The 20097-nt window shown below is 45.5% G+C and overlaps 1 protein-coding gene across 3 annotated transcripts in view; it reads left to right on the plus strand.

Moving 5' to 3' along the window:
- Urb1 (URB1 ribosome biogenesis factor) overlaps positions 1-19306 on the plus strand; it is a 69819-nt gene extending 50513 nt beyond the window's left edge. For all 3 annotated transcript variants that reach the window (XM_076867989.2, XM_076867990.2, XM_076867991.2), the window contains 11 exons: positions 1365-1536; positions 1903-2008; positions 9208-9368; positions 9961-10072; positions 11798-11904; positions 12428-12571; positions 13691-13800; positions 14882-15079; positions 15970-16211; positions 16862-17461; positions 18601-19306. In XM_076867989.2, coding sequence (XP_076724104.2) covers positions 1365-1536; positions 1903-2008; positions 9208-9368; positions 9961-10072; positions 11798-11904; positions 12428-12571; positions 13691-13800; positions 14882-15079; positions 15970-16211; positions 16862-17461; positions 18601-18773 — 2125 coding nt within the window. In that variant the 3' untranslated portion in view covers positions 18774-19306. The remainder of the gene's footprint in view (positions 1-1364; positions 1537-1902; positions 2009-9207; positions 9369-9960; positions 10073-11797; positions 11905-12427; positions 12572-13690; positions 13801-14881; positions 15080-15969; positions 16212-16861; positions 17462-18600) is intronic.
- Positions 19307-20097: the final 791 nt, after the last annotated feature.

Below are 20097 nucleotides of genomic sequence, written 5' to 3' on the forward strand. Positions count from 1 at the left end.
ACAGATCCTCTAGCTCATGCACAACTCCAGCATGAGCTACTCAGGCAAGGCTTGGCCTTGCCTTGGGTCTCCTGGTGGGCCTCCCCCGCTGACCGATGGTGCCTGTTAGTGGAGGACCCGCCCCTAGACACACTCCTGACTAAGAGGTCTCATGTGCTTAATTTTTATGGAAATCTTTCCCTTCATGCTTCTCTTTAAGTAGAGTGACATATGATGGGGTTTGGGGAGAAGAGTGAAGAGGGCTGCCTGAACATTAGGCCTGTTCTGTTTGCCCATTCCTGCAAGTGTCTCTCTGTACCCTCCACCCCTATCTGTCACTCTTCCTCTGTCTGTATATCCTGGGCTCCCAGGAGCTGCTTCACTTTGCTTAAAGTTGAAAGCTGTATTAGCTCAGAAGCTGCCACCACCCCAAAGAAAGAGAAACATTCTGTCAAGAATACCCAGATCTTATGTAGAGACCCATTCTTCCCCTTGTGCACTGGCCCCTTTTCCCTTCTCACCTTGGGGTTGGTACTCTGTCATTTGTACCTCTCCTGGAGCAGGAACAGTCCCTATGTACCTGAGTGAGAGAGGAGGGCAAATCAGACATAATCTCATTACCATGAAGAAAGAGCCCTTCTAACTGTCCGTGTTGTCTCAGATCACCCTTGATCTCAGAGAGCCAAGAAGGCTGAGGCTGTGCAACAGTGACAGCTAGCTTAGGTTATAAGAGCCTCCCTTCAGCTCTCAGGAGAATGTGAAGGAAGGAAGTGAGCTCATGGGGAGGAGATGGCAGAAAGCTGATTGACATTTCAGAGCAGGGAAGTGGCCCTCCTCAGAGCTGGCTTTAGGAGCATCCTGACAGTAGTAGGTCCATCCAGGAGGTAGATAGGGTAAGAAGGAAAATTGGGAGGTGGGGGTGAGGAGAGAGAGGCCTGTCATTTTCTTGGCAGAAGGCCTTGGGGGCCCTCTCTGGGCAGTTACAGTGGGGGTTTGTGGCATGCATGGTGTGCATGACATACCTGTGATGGACACTCCAGGTGGGGCAGTCTAAAAGTCTTATGCAGGCAGACCTGTTCACTCGTGGCCTGTGGGCAGAAGGAGTTCAGGATTCTGCCTTTGGTGTAACTGGGGCTCTGCAGCCAGGCTCCCCAAGTTTGAATCCTGGCTCTGCCACTTGCCAGCTGGGAGGTAACCAACCAAGCATCTTTCCTAATCTTCTGCCTCTTTTTCCTGTTTTCACAAGGGGGTGATAGCACTGCCTTCCATGGGGGCATCGTGTAGATTATGTGAATTAATGTACGTGAAGTGCTTAGGATGGTGTCATAAAGTGCTGTTCCTACTGAGTCCCTGTGACCAGTCTGCACTCCCCTTTCTGGCTCTAGGGTGCTGCTGTGGGGCCCAGCAGCCGTGGAACATCACAAGACATGCCGGAGCCTGGGAAAGTCGCTGTGGCAGCAGCCCAGCGTTGGGGATATTCTTCGCCTGCTGGATCAGGACCGGATGATGCAGACCATCCTGCACTTCCCCTTGAACCGAAGGCTGCTGCCTCCTGAGGTTCGGCTTTTGCCTTCTGCCCCTTCCTCTCCCAGGGCTCTCTCTACACCCTCAGCTTTGTCTTTCTTATTAACTTTTTATTAAGTAAAAGCCCAACTGTGTACAGAACCGACTGGGCCCCAGGTACCCCTCACCCAGACTGGCTACCTTGTATCATTTATTCCCCTCCCCCACAAGCTTATTTGAAGCAAATTCTAAAGATCATAATATGTTTCATATGTAAGCATTGCTTTTTATGGAATCTCTTCTGCTTTAAGCTCTTAAATATTCAAAATAATTTGAGCTTTGATAACAGTGGGTTAACATTGACATGCTGTTACATTTGTGAGGTGAGTCATGCATTTTTATTGGTTTTGGCTATTTCAGGACTCACAGGAATCGGTGTTTAAAGACAAGAGTGTGAAGGTGGATCTCAATGGCCTTTATGATCCCTGCTTTCTCCTTCATCTCTTCAGTGAACTGACCAGGCCAGGTAAATGCAGCCTCCCTCATGGATGCTGGCTGCTGTGTGGGCTCCTGGGGTCAAATGACAATGTCGATCGTTGCCATAATTCCAGGTTTAAGTCTGAATCTTGAGATCTTGATCGTTCTTTCATGGTCTTCCGTTGTCTTCTCACCTTTTCATTCCAGTGATTTTCAGCAAAGTCACTGTTATAGTCATCTTTTCATTGCTGTGATCAAAAGACCTGACAATAATAACTAAAAAGAGGAATATCTTTTTTGGCGCACAATTTCAGAGGTCCATGGTTAGCCAACTCCATAGTTCTGGAGAAGAGCATCATGTTGGGACGGCATAGTGGAGGAAATCAGCTCAGGACATGGAAACCAGGAAGCCGAGAGAGAGCTCTGCTCATCAGGAGCAAAATATAAACCCAAAGGCACACCCGCCAGTGACCTGCTTCCTCTACCTGCCTACAGTTACCCAGTTACTGCCTAGTTCATGTATATTGGTGGATTGGTCCACTGATTACTTTAGTTTCATAATCTAATCATTTCACCTGAAAATGATGCTCTTACATATTCATTTTGGGGGGGGGGGGACACTTCATGTTTAAACCATAACAGTCATAATTCTCACGTTTTGAATATAGAGTGGTTTTTAGAAAAATATATATTTATCTTTAAAACCAAGAGTGTCTCTTCTTTCTTAATGTTTTCCTAATTCCTAATAATGAGCATTTTCTGAACTTTTACTAGATAGTGGTCAAATGCCAACAGAAACTAGAGTTTTTATGCTTGAGTTAGAGTCTGCTGAGGTTGACTTGGTTTTGGCTTAAGAGTATTTTGAGAGTTGCATTTTATGCCTAGAAGCCTGAGGCGGACAGTCTTTATGGATAAGTGGGTGGTGGGGAGTGAAAATATGTATGTATATAATAGTCCCCCTTACTGGGGAGATATCTTCCAAGACCCCCAGTGAATGCCTGAAACCACAGATAGTTGCAAACCCTATATATTCTGTTATTTCCAATGCATACAGAAAGTTTGTGATAAATCACTTGCAGTAAGCAGTCCACAATAGCTTACCATAGATTTTAGCAACCTCAGCATAGAATTTGTTTTCTTGCCTTAAGTTAAAAACTGCCAGTTTGTGGCCTCTGACATGTCTGAATTGCCAACATCACTTCTCTTGCTCTTTGGGATCATTATTAAATAAAATAAAGGTTACTTGAACACAAGCACTATGACACAATGACAGTCCTGATAATAGAAATGATTACTAAGTGACCTGCAGGAGGCAGGGATGATTCACATTCTGGGCCTGACATGCTTATAATTTTATCATGCTGCTGATAGCAGCCTGCAATTTAAGACTTGTGAATTGCTTATTTCTGGAACTTTCCATTTCGTACTTATAGACAGTGGTTGACCACAGATAACTGAAAAACTGTGAACACCTTGAGAATGCTGAACACCTATTAGCAAAGATGAGTTGAACTTCCCAAGTTAAAAAACACCAAGAGTTTCTCTTTGAAATGTGCACCCATTTATTTTGTCCATTTTGTAATGAGATTGTGTGTTGGTTGAGTTTTGAGGTTTCTTATGTATTTTTGATGTAGTGTTAGTCCACAGAAGGACATGTGTCAGCTTATCTCTTCATCCTCGAAACAAGGTCTTTGATAGAGCAGAAGTTTTCTCTAAATTAGATAGATTTATTCTTTTTAAATCCAGGGTCTGTTTGAGGCATGAAGTTGAGGTCCAGGTTGGTTCGTTTGTCACTGATGTCCAGTTGTTCAGCCCCCATTTGTTGAAAATGTCTCCTTTTCCCATTTCCTGCTGGGCTGCAGTGGGAGCCCCTCTGCCCACGAGGCCTCCTGGGAACTGTCCTGAGAGGCCGGGGAGAGGTGGCTATTACTAACACCAGGTCAGGGCCTTGTCAAAGCTGGCAATGGAGGCGGGGGGTCCTTGCTCTCCACTGGGCTTCCTGTGACACCCCAGTAGGGATGCAAGGGCTTCTTGGATACTGTCTCAGGAGGGAAATTGGGGCCCCTCCTCATAGCCTAACAGGGCTGAAGTCCAGGCACCGCACTCTGAGTTTGCTCGTGTGGTTCAGAACACAGTGAGGTGTCTGACTGCAAGTCAGGTCCTGTGTTGTCTGCCCCTTTCTAGTCTTGGCTCCAGAGAGGAGGCTTTTGTGGTCAGTGCCTGTTGGCACTTCTGGTTGTGCTTTTCAGTTCATCCCTCCGATGTAGGAGGCGGAACAACATTCCAGGGACCCTCAGCACCTGGGAAGTATGGGGGTGCCTTGGAGGCCTGCTGGTATGTGGAGGGCTTCCTTGAAGGGGGCCTCATAGCTGTATACATTGGGTGGACTAGGGAGACCATGCCCCCACTGTCTGTTGTACTTTCCCCTTTTTTAAACTTGAAAGTTTTCTTTTTATACACAAAAGCTCCTACCTGTGGACAGTTGTGCTAAACCTCTACCATTGCCCTTTGTAACCCTTTTAAAGGGATCAAAGGAGGCTGGCTTTTCATTGAGATTCCCCATTAGTGGCTCTTTGTGGCTGGCACTAGCTCCCCTTGAAGAGCACAGTCCTGTTCCTGAAGGTAGATTTTATTTGCAAGCGAACCGGGTATTTTGTACAAATGTCAGAAAGGGTGATAGCAGATGGGTGTCCTCATTGCCCGGGTAGCCACGGGCAGCAGGCTCACCGAGGCAGATCCGCTGTCTCTCTGTGCCTTGATGGTGCCATCCAGGTCTGTTCTTCATCATACGTGGAAGTAAATTTTCCACAGTGTAAAAATATGAGTTTGCTGGCCATTGTAACTGGAGAAAATTAGAACAAATCATTTGGTCTCTTCCCCTGCTTCACAATAGAACTCTTAGGAGAATATTTAATTCTTAGGAAAATATTTAACAGTAAAATCAGTTGGGTGTTTTTCCCTAAGTCTTGAATACTTACTTCCTTTTTACGTGGTAAGGGGCAGATCCTGGGAGCCTGGGAGCCTTTTTTGAGGGGAGATGTACCAGTCACCCATCTCCTTACCTTTAAGTCTCCTGATACAGACTATTTTAAATCTTACTGGTATAATATAGTTCTTAAAAAACTGCAAAGCACATTAGTCCTCATCCTGAAAAGTATTTTCAGTAACTCAAAATACTGGTGGTATTAAAATTCACTTTGAAGTAGAACATTTCAACAAGCATAGAGGTGGAAAAGGAAATGTATACAACGAAAACCAGATACCCTCCAAAGGTAGGTTTATCAGGTGTTGCACTGGGCGCCATATCCTCAGCAAAAAATGGATGCCTGGTGACTTAAACAGATTTCATTGGCTGCTAATAAAAACAAACCATCCACAACAAGACAGTTCATTGGGAGAGGAAAGTTCCAGCACTAAAATCAGTTAAACTGTGACACACAGTTGTTTTGGTGAAGCCACCAGCCAAATCAAGAAATAAAGCCTAGGGCTGGGGTTGTGGCTCAGTGGTAGAGCGCTTATCTAGGCATTGGGTTTGATCTCAGTACCACATAAAAATAAATAAATAAAAGTACAATGTCCATCTACAACTAAAAAAAAAAAATTTAAAAAAAGACATAAAGCATAGTGGGTAGCTCCTCAAGCCCCTTCTTGCCCATATTTGGACTTTACATAAATGGCATCATTCATGGTACATTCTCTGGTGCCAGGCTTCCTTTATCCCCCATCACATCCATGAGAATCACCAAGCTGTATGAAGAAGGCCCCCACAATGTGTTTGTACTTCCCAACTGGCCCAGGGATTGCTGAGCTTCTTATAGGCCCAACTTGGGTATATGGAGAGTCTTCACGTGTCCTGTTAGTCAGAGAGAAACCACAACTCACAGCTCCATTTTCAACCCTTTGCTGCAAATGGGAACCTATGTTCTTAACCTTAAGCCCTTGACCAAGAAATGGAGCCAGTCAAGGCTGTTGGTAATGGCAGTGACAAACACTTTCTCCATGGCTAAGTCTGGTCCTCAACGGAAGAGATCTGAAATCTTTAGCTCATAGTTCACAAAACAGCCAGCACAGGAAGGTCACTTGTTCTAAGCCTTGTCACCAGACGACCAATACTGAGTCCTACCCCACAGTGCACGTGGTGGGGAGTCCTGTAAGAAGAGGCTTGAGGGAGACTTCCGGATTCAATCCTGGATAATCATTCCAATTAAGCCATTCTCTGAAGGTCTGTTGGTCCGAAGGCCAAATTGCTATTCATGAAGTTCTTCAAACAGAGTGACATTTATAACTGTTTTTAAATAGCCTATTATATTTTCAGCATCCCAAGGGCAACCCTTTTCCATAAGTGTTACAAAGCCAAAGCTTCCATAAAGTAGCAGAGATGATTATGAAATATGAAATTGATTTTTCCTTATGAACATGTGGAAAATTCATTTGTCTCAGAATGTCAGCAATTACTAAAAATATCCCAGCCAGCTGAGTACCAGCTCATTTTAGTGAATGTAACATTAAATATTTAGACTTCTTTTCCAAATATATTCTGGGTATAGTATTGTTATGTAGGTATGTAGGTATCTCTCAAACACAACTCTTCTTTTCCAAAACAATTTAAATCTAATTTGGTGCTTTTAAAGCTTTTGGGCTTTCCTTCCCCATCAAAAGTAATCAGTTGTGAGAAATTAAGAAATTGAATCCATCAGCCATTGGAACCCACAAGTCATATGATTCTTCCTTTTCCATTCTTTCGGTTTTTAATCTGCACTGGAATTCTGCTGCTTTCCTGATCTGTCCATCTCTGCCTTTTAATTGGAATATATTCACCAGTTATATTTAATGAGATTATGATCTGACTCTGTTTTATCTTCTTTGTTGAGTTTTAGCCTGTGTGTGTGTGTTTGTGTGTGTGTGTGTGTATGTGTATGTATGTAGTGGTTGCTTTAGGATTCATATTACACGTCTTTAATTTATTGCCATTTACCTGCTATGGAGATGATTCCACTTTGGACATGGTGTGAGATCCTTATAATGGTATGAACCCATTATTCCCTTTTGGCTTTTGTGCTATTCTTATCACACACTGTATTTCAATATCTATAATCCTCACAATAGATTACTGTTTTTGCCTCATTATTTTTTGAAGAGATTTACTTGTTTGTATTCACCACATGGCCATCAGTTCTTTTATTAGTGCATATTAATTATACAGAATAATGGGTTTCATTGTGGCATATTCATACATGCGTAGACATACTTCAGTCACTTTCCTGCCCTCCCTCCTCCCCCTGCTCCTTCCTCTTCTCTAATAGTCTCCCTTCCTGTAGGTGCCATTTTTACCATTTTTTTGTTCTCTGTAGTCCTTGATGTAGATCCACATTTCTATTTGATATAATTCTACTTCTGTCTGAAATACTTCAGTTAAGAATTCTTGTAGTTCAAGTCTGCTAGTGATCAAGTCTTTTAGCTTTTTTATATCTGAAAAAAAAAAACTTTTGAAAGATTTTCAAAGGGAATAGAATTCTAGTTTAATAGGCTTTTTTTGTGCAGTACTTGAAAGATGTTGTTCCACTGATTTCTGGGTCACACAGTGTTGCTAACAATAATCATCTGCCATTTTTCTTCCCTTTTTTCTGTGTGTTGTTTATCTGCTTTTAAGATCATTTTTCATCACTGGTCTCAAGCAATTTGATTAAGATATGCTTGGATAGGATTTTTTGTTTGTTTGTTTCTTGTGCTTGGGGTTCCTTGAGCCTCTTGGCCCTACGTGGGTATAGGTCTTGTCAAATATGGAAGCTTGGGCTGCTTAGATTGCCCCACAGCTCAGGGATGTTCTCTTCATCATGGTTTTTAAAATGCTGTTCTGTCTGTGATTTAGTTTGGATAGTTCTATTATTATTGTCTTCTGAGTCACAAGCCTTTTTATTTTCCATAGTATCTAATTCAGTGGAGCATTCAGTACATTTTCATCTCAAACATTATAGTTTACATCCCTAGAAACATGGTTTGTGTTTTTATATCCTATATTTAACGTGTTCCATCTGCCCTCTAATAGTCTCCCTATTTTTTAAAAATGCTATTAATGGTGTATCTTCTGTTGGTAGTATATTACAAGATTACCAGCTTAGAGCAGTCATTTCATTTGGCTTGCATTTATTTCCTAACTAGGTTACTGGTTACTCACTCTAAAGAACATCATAACATCTTTATGGATAATTATCATGGCTAGGTTAATTTTATGTATGTGTTTGTGGCACTGGGGTTTGAACCCAGGGTCTCAAGTATGCTAGGCAAGTGCTATATCACTGAGCTACATCCCCAGACCTTTTATTTTATTTTATTTTATTTTATTTTGTTTCATTTTATCTTGAGACAGGTTCTTGCTAAGTTGCTCAGGCTAGTCTGGAACTTGCAATTCTCCTGCCTTAGCCTCCCAAGTTGCTGGGATTGTAAGCATGCATCACTGCACCCAGCTCAGATAAATCATTTTTTAACAAAGTGACCTATCTCTATTCCAAGTCCTTCTTGACAGAATTTGTTTTGTAAAAAGGCCTGGGTTCTTATTCAAGTATTCTGAACATTGTGGTAAGGTCCTCTGCATATCTGATCCACTTTGAGTCTTGTCCTCGTCTAGAGCAGTAGGAGCATCTCCAGGCCTCACAGATACCAGCCAGGCTCTTCTGGCTATAGATGTTACTCAAGTATGGTGAACCAGTCTTCTGAGAGATTTTTTTAGTTTGTTTGAAGAATGAATAAGGGTTGCAGAGTGAATCTAGCTTAATCCTTTGTAAAACTGATGGGTCAGGTCCAACTGGCTTATACTGGCTACATTTCCCAGCTTCCCTTCCCTTCTGTATTTTCCTAGGTGGTGCTTGCAGTTAGTAACACCATGGCTGTGGGCTGAACAGGCAGACATGGGGAGCTGGCTGCAGATCCCAGTCAAGGCCCCGGCTCTTGGCTGAGCACTTAGCCCTGGGTCTCAGCATTCCTCTGTTCCTCTCCAGCTCATGGGATGTTCATGGGAGAAAGTGAAATAACCCCAGTGAGGATTTGCAGGCTCTTAGAAACTGAAGACATGGCAGTTATTGCCATAAAAAGGAAAATATTTTTTAATCCAACTCTGCAGCTGTTAGGGAGCCAGAGAAAGACTTGCTTGCTTACATTCAGCACATGTAGCTGAGATTGGTAAGATACAGAAAAGAATAAGAATCATAAAATCCTGTTGTATGTTTAGTGTAGTATTTTGTTTTCCTGTAGAATTTGTGGTGGACTGTCGAAAATTTTTGGATTCAAATGCTCTGGGCCTAACTGTGGCAGCCCTCAGTAGCTATGACCCCCAGATGCGAGCTGCAGCTTATTCCGTCCTGGCGGCCTACTACTCACACCTGGAGGGTGCCCGGTTCCGGGAGCAGTCCCAGGTGAGTAGGAAATGGGGACAAGCCTATGGGAGGAGGATGGGCCTGGCAGATGTCAGAGAACTAGCTGGCTGTCTGCTGGGTCTGGTAGGAATATTTACTGGAACAGGTATGTTGCTGGGAGATCTGCTGAGGAACTAGTCTTTTGCCTCTAGGAGGTGATGCAGGAAGCTGCCTTTGAACCTCATCTCCTGGAGAGTAAGAGCAAGGTTTCCCCTTACAATGGCTCTTCCTGTGGGTAGACAGATGCTTGGTTTCTGTTGAGCATTTCTTTGGTCTAAACTCAGTGATGAAGATTTCTGACCCTCAAAAATCTGTGCCCTGTGCTGGGAGAGGACCAAGAGCAGATTGGTCTCTCGGAATACAGTGCCTGGCCTTATCTCTGCCATTGGGCATGGGCTTGCCTCCTGAAAGAAGGTGAAAAGCAAAACATGTCCCTAAAGTGGTAGCAAGCTGGTGTCCTGTGCTGTGAGCTGCATCCTTTGTGTCCCTGGGGTGGGAGGAGCAGGCACGCCTGCACAGTGGTGGTTCAGCTACAGAGTCACAGTTCTGAAAGTGCTCCCCCCACCCCACCCCGCTCTACCCTATCTTTCAGCTGCTTTACCTGTTGGATGTGGTCCGGAATGGTATTCGAACCCCGAACATGAGACTCACTTTTACCTTGGCTCTCTTCATTGCCAAGGCAGCCCTGCAGATTTTGAAACCAGGTATCCCTGATATAATCTGGTTGGAGAGAAATTGAAAATTGAAGATTGAGCAAGTTCGCATCTGGGATTTATCCCACGGGTGTAATCAGTCACATATCTATGAGAAATGACATGTTCAAGGTCATTCAGAGCCTGTAATAGTGAAGAACTGTAATAGTGAAGAACTGGGAGCCATCGTAACACCCATCAGTAGTAGACAGAAAATAAGTGTTGAAACTCTGTAGGACTAGATCCAGAAAAAACTAAATGGAAAAAAAAAAAAGATGCAGAACAGTGTGTATGATGGGGGCAAGGAGTTTGGACTCATTTTGCATGTTATATAAAACTGGTAAAAGCAAATAAAACCCAGGAAATCACAGCATCCCTGAATGTGACCATATTAGGGACTAAGCTGGGGGCTGAGAGCTTGGACTTGAGCTAGGATGCCTTGGGCCCCTTCCTGCCTCGGTGTCTTCACTCTGAAGCAGGATGATAGTAGCACCACTGCCACACCTCTAGGATCACTGTGCAGGTGACACCCCAGAGCCTTCACAGGCTGCCTGGCACAGTGCCTCCCATCAGGTTGGCTGCTGCTCTTGGTCCTCACTGGTCCCTGCTTAGGAGAACGCAGAGTGGCTTAGGGGTCCCTAGCTGGAAAGCATGGAGTCACTGTGCGCGTGTCACTGGGTTATTAGAACACAGCTCCAGTGTTACCCACAGGGAAGCGCGGGGCTCCTCCACTGAGGTGGTGTGAGCAAGAAACCTTAATTCATCATATGTCTTTGTTTTGCCATTATTGAGAAAAAATGGTGGAATGCTGGTACGATTGAGGACTGCAGGGTGCTTTTAGCATAGATGGTTGTATCTCAGATGAGAAAACAGCCCCCCAGCTGATGCCACCACCCTCACACCAGCTGAGGCCCCCAAGGTTGAGTAGTGTGTCCAAGACCACAGTTAGCTTGTAGTCAGGCTGCTCTTAGAATTCAGATCTGATTTTCATTTCCTCCTAAGTAATTTTTTAAAATATTTTTTAGTTGCTGATGGACTTTTATTTTATTTGCATGTGGTACTGAGAATTGAAGCCAGTACCTCACACAAGCTAGGCAAGCACTTTTCTACTGGGCTACGACCCCAGCCCTCAATCCTATGTAATTTTTATGACATGGTTTTTCCCTGCCTTACAAATTTGAGGAAGAAGAAATATAATTAAAAATAATTTGTAGATTTTAAAGGTCCTATTATGAGAAAAATATAGCAGAGACCATGATGTTTGTAGTCCCCACCTCCCATCCAGTGTGTGGCACCCGGGTGTAGCTGTCCCACATCAGTACTCAGGTTGAGGTGGGACCTGCAGGCAGCAGATGCTGAGCTGGCTCAGGCTGTAGCGGGAGGAGGGTCTCACCTCTGCCTGTGTTCTTGAACTGAGGCTCCCTTCTTGAGATAGGTCTTCTCTGTAGGAAGCAGAGGAGAGTGGGCTGATGGGTGTGATGTCAGTCCTGTGCTGCTGTCTGTGTGGCCAGGTCCAGCAGTGGTTCTGAACCACAAGGGAAAGCCCATGTGCGGTTGCAGCATCAGGTGTCCAGCTATATTCTAATTCTCAAGAACCAGTGTTCTGGGCAAGAGTAGAAAAGCTCCCTGGGGACAGGGCCTCATGGCTAATACCCAGAGCACCTGCCTCCCGTGCTCTGCCAGCCTCAAGGTGTCCTATTGACACCTGCAGTCAGTGACTATCTTGCCTGTTCTCAGAGGAACACATGTACTGGAAGATCAGCAAGTTCCTGCTGTCACATGAGTACTTGAACATGGACAAAGTGCCTGGCTTCTACCAGTTCTTCTACAGCTCTGACTTTGAGGTAATGCTTTCAAAGCTCCCAGAGACTCCTGAACTGTATCACTCAGTCACTGTTATTTTTCTGGTGTTTTCCTCATTAATACCATTTCCCACACAGCTGAGATGGTTGCACAAACAAGGTCACAAAAAGGAGCTGTTCACATGGGCTTCTGCATAGATGGGGCTCCTGTCCCACGCACTGATCATGCTTCTTGAACCCTTAACACTCTCTGTCAGTCCTGACTCTTCCCACCTTCTCCTGGGATTTCCTTGGTGAATGCCTGGGTTAAATAAAAGTATCTTTATGTGGAGCCCCCTGCCTGACCAAAAACAGCTTGGTGTTTGAACTGACCTGGTCCTTTATTCCTGACCTGAAGCAGTGGAATCAGGGATGAGACTAAGGGTTTTAATATATAATCAGAAACAGAGGCCAGGGCTTCTATGGCAGTCTTCGCCACCACTTGAAAACAGTGGTGTTTGAAGAGTTGTCAGATAAAAGGACTTTAATTTAGTTAATGATGCTTTCTCATTTGCCTGGGTTATAGCAAAAAACCGAACAGGAATGGGTATTTGGGATTCTGCAGCAGGGAATTCGCGACAAAAACTGCTATGAGCTTTGTGCCCGGCGAGGGGTCTTCCACATTATCCTGACCTTCTTCAGCAGCCCGCTGTGTGACGAAGTGGCACAGGTGAGCTAATTCTGTAGCATTATTTGAGACAGAAAGGTCTGCTCTGTTTTGTGGTTTTATTTGGAAGCCAAGTCCTTGTGAATTCTAACCCAAGTGTGGATGTGACCGCCCTGAGCCTGGCTTTGAAGTGAGGAAAATGAGGTTCCATTGACGCCCGTCCTTCTGCCTGCATGTAGTGTAGGCTAATTCACTCATGCGCAGGGTGGGATGCCCAGTATCATTTCTCCCCTGATGAAATGCTTTTCATTGCCTCCCTCTCACTGTGCTCTTGACTGATAGGGATGCCTTTTATTTTGCTTTCATAAGAAAGGGACCAATCAGTAATCATGAGCCTGTAGAGCTGGCCAAGAGCTTAGGAACAAATTACCCCACATAAGTGACAGAGGTGCCCTCAAGCCACCAGGATTTCACTTAGTGCTCAGAAGCATCAAAACTTGTAAGGAAAGGAGAATTGGGAGTCTTAACTGCCTGCCTCCCCTAGCTAATTTGGAATCTGACCTTAGACTTCATTTCCTGGAACCAAGAGCTGACAAACATGTTTTTTAGGAAATAGGTAGAAAAAGGCTTTGGCATTTCCATTAATTCCTAGCAAGTTGGCTTTTGTTTCTGGTATTTTGTGAAATGTAGATGAATAGGAGTAAGTCAGGATTAAGAAGCATGTTGGAATAAGCAGAATTTGAATACAGTGGCTTTTTACTTTTTTTTGGCATATGAGAATTCTGAGGCACTATTGAATATTTCAGGGGCAGTCCCATCTTAATGGCCCCCTTACCAGGTAATGAAACAGAAGGGCAGAGTAGGCTCCAGTGGCTCAGAGCTGGGCTAGAGATGGGCCCACATTCCTTCCCCCACTGGGCTGCTGCATATCTGGGCTGTGTGGTTTCTTGGCTCCATCTTTGCTTGTGGTTGGTTCCTTATGATGGGTTTGTTGAAGTGGGGCTCTTCCCAGCCTACCAGTTGCTGGAAGCCTTTCCTCTGGCTGTCACTGGTGGGGAAGGATACTTTCCTTCACAGCCATACTATGACAGATTTAGCAAAGCAGCCTTCATTTGGAGCATGCCTTTGATAAGTAAGTTTGGTTCTTCCACCAAGGAGTATCATTTTGTTTTGGATTTTCAGAATTGGATCCTGGAAATTCTACAGAATGCTGCCCAAGTTGCCAGATCTGCCTATGAAATCATACGGGACTATAGCCTTTTAACGTGGATTTTACACATCCTTGAGAACAAGTAAGTGCTTTATGCATGAGAGGTATATCAGGTAAGAGGAAGGTGGAATGGAGACATGATATCTACTACCAGTTGGAGTGTCTAGTAGACACCATGCTCTCTGAAACAGTGTCCTCTGATGCCCAGCGTGCCTGACAGTCCCCTGGTAATACCCAGGTGACTTTCCCTCCCCTTCCCTGAAGCTCTCCCTTTCGGGGTAGATTATTGGAAGTTGCTGGGTGACAGTGGCTCAGTTCAGTACTCCCATTGCCATTGCGGGTCCAGGGGGCTCAGTGATGAGCCTGCACTGCTGTGGTGCAGGGGGCTGGAGTTGGAGAGTCACTGTGATACCTGACGACCTTCAGACTGTTACAGGATGCTTGTGACTGGAAGACTTTGTCTCTCAAAGAACTAACCACTGGCAGAGAAGCCCAGAGGTCTCTAGGCTCTTCATGCACTTTTTTTTTAAAAGTATCTTCTAAAATTCCATAGAAGAAAACAATATTCTAAATATTATGTCTTTGAACATCAACTTTAAGATAGTTTCGGATTTATAAAAGGCATAATTAGCTGGACAGTGGCGCAGGCCTACAATTCCAGCTGCTTGGGAGGCCGAGGTTGGAGGATTGAGTTCAAAGCCAGCCTCAGCAATGGTGAGGCACTAAGCAACTCAGTTTGACCCTGTCTCTAAATAAAGTACAAAATTGGGCTGGGGATGTGGCTCAGTGGTCGAGCACCCTGAGTTCAATCCCCCAAACCTCCCCCCCCCCAAAAAAAACTACACAAATAATAAAAGGCATAATTAGCCAATTATTCCTGGTTCCTGGCTAGTACCTTGAAGTTTTAGAAGGTTGCTATCATAAATGGGACAGTGTAGTGCAGCTCTCCGGAACTTAGTCCTCTGGTTAGAAAGGAGTGTGGGGCCCTGGCTTGTGTTGGAGCTGAATTGGCATCTGGGCCATCCTGTTTTTATTTAGAGGATGTGCTTTTTGAGAAGGTGAGCAGATAGGACCATATCCTCTTCTGCAATCCTGCCCTCCCACCTCCACAGACTGACAGGAGAGGATGTGGCAGGGCTGGACCACTGCTGTGTTTGTTTCAGATTTCTGGAGACTCAGCTGCTCTCTAATGTGATCTCCTTGCTGCATACACTGTGGGTGACCAACTTAGGAGACAAAAGAGTAGAGGGGAACAGCCAGCCACCCTGCCAGCCTGGCTCCCATGAGCCCCGCAAGCTGCTCGCCCTGCACCTCGTCAACGAGTTCCTTTATGTCCTTGTTGCACTTATGAAGCATCTGAGGTGAGCTGCCCTACCAGGTGACCCCTAACATGCCTATTTGAGGTTGCAATGGCCAGTGCCACTTACTACTCTTTCCTGTTACTAAGGACACCAAGATGCCACAGGTGGGTTCTGGCCATGTCCTGGTTTGAATCAGGCCAGAATTCTGGTACCAAGTGTTGATGGTGTAAGGACATCTGTTGCAGCCCCTTTCTTCACTCTTCTAACAAATTAGAAGATGAGTAGCAGACAGATTATGCTCAGTATGAAGCATTGCTTGATAAGGAGCAGGACATTCTGTTTCATGTTCCAAATTCATTGAAGTCTCTGGTAGACGGCCATGCTTCTCATTTTGGGATCATCAGGAGTTGTTGCTGAGGACAAATTGCTCTTTAAAATAATGGTTTTACTTTTAATGTTGTGTGGGATACATGTTACTTAGTTTTAAATGTCTTAGAGTTTAGAGAGATGTGTCTCCTCCCAGTGCGTATCATTCAGGCATCAGCCATGGAGTGATGCTGTCCTGGAGCCTTCCTGGGCCTTCTTCACTTGAGTCTGATGGTCCTGAGATGGAGAGGAATTGGCACAGCCCTGGTGTGGACTTGTGTACATCTCCTAGCTCCTGACTCCTCAGCTTTCTGCCAGCTACTCATTTAGCTAAGGAAGACCTTTCTTCCTCTGGAGTAGGGGTTAGACTGTGGGTCTTCTTTTTCCCCTTCTCTGGAGCAGCTCACTTTTTCCTCTTCTGTGTACTGGGGGCCGTGCTAGGTATCTGTTGTAAAGGGAAACCTGGTTTCACTGGTTCCTGAGTGAACCGACATTGACAGGCCACTCCAGCCCTGTGCTGTCCTTCCGGGAGAGGGAGGCAGCTTGTCTATAATGCTCAGTCTATAATGTCGGCTCCCCAACAGGCCTACCTTGGCTTCTACCCAGCTCATCAGCTTCTTTAAGACACTCGACTCCGTGCTGAGATACCGGGCCACCGTTCTGCAGACCTTTAAGGACATGGGCCGATTCACTGTGAATGAGATGGTACTTTCCACCCAAGATGTCCTGGTCCTCTTGCATAAGTGGAGCATCATCGAAAGAAACACTAAGCTGCAGGAAGACCTGAGAGCAGCTATTGAGAAGTGCCAACTCAGGGACCTAATGAGTAAGTGTCAGAACCCAAGACAGCTCTCAAGCTGCAGACAGCTCTCACAGCACCCAGTGTCCCTCCCTCTGTGAGCAGCATGTCTAAAGCCTCAAGGTCTAGAGCGAGTGGGGAGACCTGGGTTTAAGTCCAGCCTTGCTGCTAAGTAGCTTTTGCCTTTGAGTAAGTCACTTAACCTCCCCAAGTATAAGGACGCTGACCTGTAGAGCAGGTAGGAGGCAGCTAAGAGCTACTTGCTCACCTTGCCTTGTGATGTGGGGTCGAGAGAACAAATTGGCCAGACTTCCTGGATCCACGCTGTGACACTGCCATGTCCAGGTCTATGTTTCCTCCTGTGTATTTCTTTTTCTTTTTTGAGGTGAGGTCTCTCTGAGCTGCCCAGGCTGGCCTCAAACTCTAGTGTTCCTTTACCTTAGCCTTAGCCTCCAAGGAGCTAGGACTACAGGTGCACCACTGCACCTGGCCTTTCTCATCCACTAATGAAAATGTTGTCATTGACAGAAATGGCAGTGGATGTCATGTAGGAGAAGGCCTCTAGGAGCTGTGCCACGTGCCTGGGACCCTGAGCTGCCCCCTCCCTTCTCCTTAGAGGAGGATCTGTGTGGAGGGAGGTGCCCAGCCTCACTGCTGTTTTTCTCCTTGATTAACAGAAGTGCTCAAGGATAAGAACAGGCCCATTGTGCCAGCCCGAGCCAAAGGCCCGCGGAGCCGAAAAAGGAGGCCTGGAGAGGCAGAGGCTACGGTCAACCCTGAACTGACGGCATCTAGTTTGGAGACATGCAAGGGTCTCCTGCGGTCCATACTGACCTACTGGGGGCCTGTGGTCCCTGGATCTGAACCTGCTCAGGAGCCTGCAGACCAGACCACCCTGGAAAGTGAAGCACCAGGTCCTGGGTATGCCATTGCCTCCCTGGTGGTCAGCTGGGTGCTGCGGTCAGTAGGCCAGTGCCCGCTCAGCAGGGCAGAAGCTATGGGACTCCTTGGCTGGCTCAAGAACCACATTTTGCCACATGCAGAGGTGGTAGCTGACCTTCTTGGGGACAGTGCTGTGAGGAGCAGCATGTTTAAGCTCTACAGCCGCCTCTGCAGTGCTGAGGAGCTGGTGGGTCCTGCACAGGATGTGGCCTACCTATTCACCACGGTCATGCTACAGTTGGTGGCGGCTCAGGGCCAGGTACAGAGCCCCTTCCACCAAGCAGTGGAAGCTCTGTGGACATCTTCTCTGGATGAGAAAGACAAAGCCCCACAAGGTAATACTGGCTCTTTGGTTGGAAGCTGAAGGAATGTGTGAGTGGGCTGGGCAGAAGCTTGTGTCCCTTAGAGTCAGTTAGGCCCTGCCAGAAACTTCCCAGTTTGGTGCTTTGACAAAGTATTTGAGTGGCCCCTCCCACAATTCTGGGGATTGCCAGTAGTTTGCCATTTGGCCCTAGTGTAAATGGAGAGGAAGCCTTTGCCTTGGCTCCCAGGTGAGACACCAGTGATAGGTTTGTGGTAGAGAAAGGAGCAACCTCAGACTCTCCCATGCTGCATAGCACAGCATGTGTGACCACCGCCCAAATGGGGAATTGCATTGCATGTCACAGCAAAGCTTGTACGTGTGCATGCACACATGTGTGGACATCTGCAGAAGTGCACAAATGCATGCACGTGGTTTGTGCTTGCACTTAGCAGGTGCCCACACTTTGAGACACAGGAGTGAGTGAAGAAGGAATTTCCCAGCTTAATGTTTGTAAGAAGACTTGGGAGGCAGGTGTGGCCTCCTCCATCTGGGAGGATGCTCCCTTTCACTGGGGGATGTGGAGGGGAGCTGGGAGGGGAGGAGCCAGCAGGCCACGCAAGTGAATTGACCCAATAGTGTGATGACTCTCTTCCTCTCACCTGGCTGCAGCCAGAAAAGTAAGTCTTTCTGCCCATTAGACCATCTCTCCCTGCTCAGGCGGTTGAGGATATGATGTTGGATGATTCTGGGAAGTGCTTCTCAGAATCCAATGCTGGCTCCAGGTGTGGGTGCTCAAAAGCAGAAGAAACCTATGTTGTAGTAACTTCTTTTTTATATTATTTATATTTATAAAATATTCTCATGGGCTGGGATTGTGGCTCAGAGGTAGAGCGCTCACCTACCATGTGTGAAACACTGGTTCGATCCTCAGCACCACATAAAAATAAAGATATGTGTCCATTTATAACTGAAAATAAATATTTAAAAAATTTTTCATATTCATCAGAAGGTTTAAAATAAAAATGATTAACACAAAAATTAAGCCATCCCAAAAGCAATTTTTCATATAGGTGCTCACCCGGCATTGCTGCCCTGTGGCGGGTGGCTGGCTTTCCCTCCCAGTGGGCACGTGTCCTCACAGCCTTGTCTGACTCTTCTCTGCCTCCACAGCATTCCTCGTGTCCCTGTATGTTAAGGATGTCTGGTTGGGCACCCGGCAGTCAGCCAACCTTCTGGCCCATGTTCGAATGGTCTGTGATGCTGCAAAGGACACGGCAGATGGTGAAGAGGAGGCCATCATTGTGCTCTGCAAGGACACTGCTGCCTCTGTCTTAGAGGCATGAACACCAGCTTCTGAAGTTTGGCTGGGTCAAGTTTCAGGAAAGACATGAACCGGCAGGTTCAATACATTAACTCAGTTTTCTGAAAAATGTTGAAAGGACTTCACTTAACTGACCAATAAATAATAAGCTCAAGGGACCATGTGTACCAAATGGGCAGAGCCGTGTGACTCAGGTGCATTAGGGCCACCAGGCTCATCAGGGCCAGGTGGGCAGGTCCTTCCTCGTGTCTGGGAGTGCCTCGTGGAGTGCCTTGTGTTTTGCTGGAAACTGCTCAAGTCGAGGGTGCTTGTGAGTGCAGAACAGATTTGTGGATATTGAATCAGCTAAGATGTTGAAAAGTCTGTCATATTTTTTGATGACCATGAAAATAGATATTTGAAGTTTTCTGTCTGTAAGAAGTCATGACAAAATTTTCTGAATGCTTTAGTTCCGGCAGTGTTTTTGATTATTTTATTATTAAATCCTCAAGAATGACAGAATGACAGCCTATGTTTCTAAAGTTATATTTCAAAGAGATTTTTGAGTGTTATAATTTCTTGATATTAAATGTCTATTTTTGTAATGTTTTTGTGTTTTGCTTTGATTTTGATGATTTTATTCCAGAGACCTGCATTTTATAGGTCAGAGTTTGACTTTGAAGGTTCACATGTTAGTGGGTATTGGAGATAACAAGAGTCAATGTGAAATCTCATTGATTTCACAGCCAAAATACTAGTCTGGTCCTTTCAGACTCTTCCACACATGCTGGGCCCCTGGGGGGCTGTTATGTTACTTGGGAAGCAGTTACCTCATTTGTCCGGTATAATATACATAGCACTGAGAGAACGGCTTGGTTTTGCCTTAAACATTCACACTTACCGATATTCTTTTTAGAATGTTTTGTAAGTTTTAAATGGCTTAAGGTTTTTAACTGAAGTAAGAATAATGCCTACTATGTTTAGTCCTTTTACCACAAATAGAGTTCGCTGTCTACAAAGCAAGGGCCATTTATCTCTCCTGTTCACTCCTCCATCAAAAGAGGCCACAGCAGGATTCTTGGAGACCATTCTGAGGTTGAAATTCCACATTTGGATTCAGGTTGGCCTCTGCAAGCACTGTTCCAGCTAAGGCCCCATTTTCTGTGCCTTCTCTTCATGGTTCCCTCTGAACCTGTCTTACCCTTCTGTCACATGCTTACTGAGTTTTCTTCTGATTCATGAGGAGCAGGGTCTGGGGTGTGTCCCTGCAGCCCAGGTGTCTAGGGGAGGTGAGGAGGGGCCACTCACAGAGTGGACTTCCTTGGCCCCAGCACAGGCCTCAGGCTGTCAGCTGTCTCCTAGGTTCT

This window comes from Callospermophilus lateralis, chromosome 10 (assembly GCF_048772815.1).
Source record: "Callospermophilus lateralis isolate mCalLat2 chromosome 10, mCalLat2.hap1, whole genome shotgun sequence".
NCBI classification, from domain to species: Eukaryota; Metazoa; Chordata; class Mammalia; order Rodentia; family Sciuridae; genus Callospermophilus; species Callospermophilus lateralis.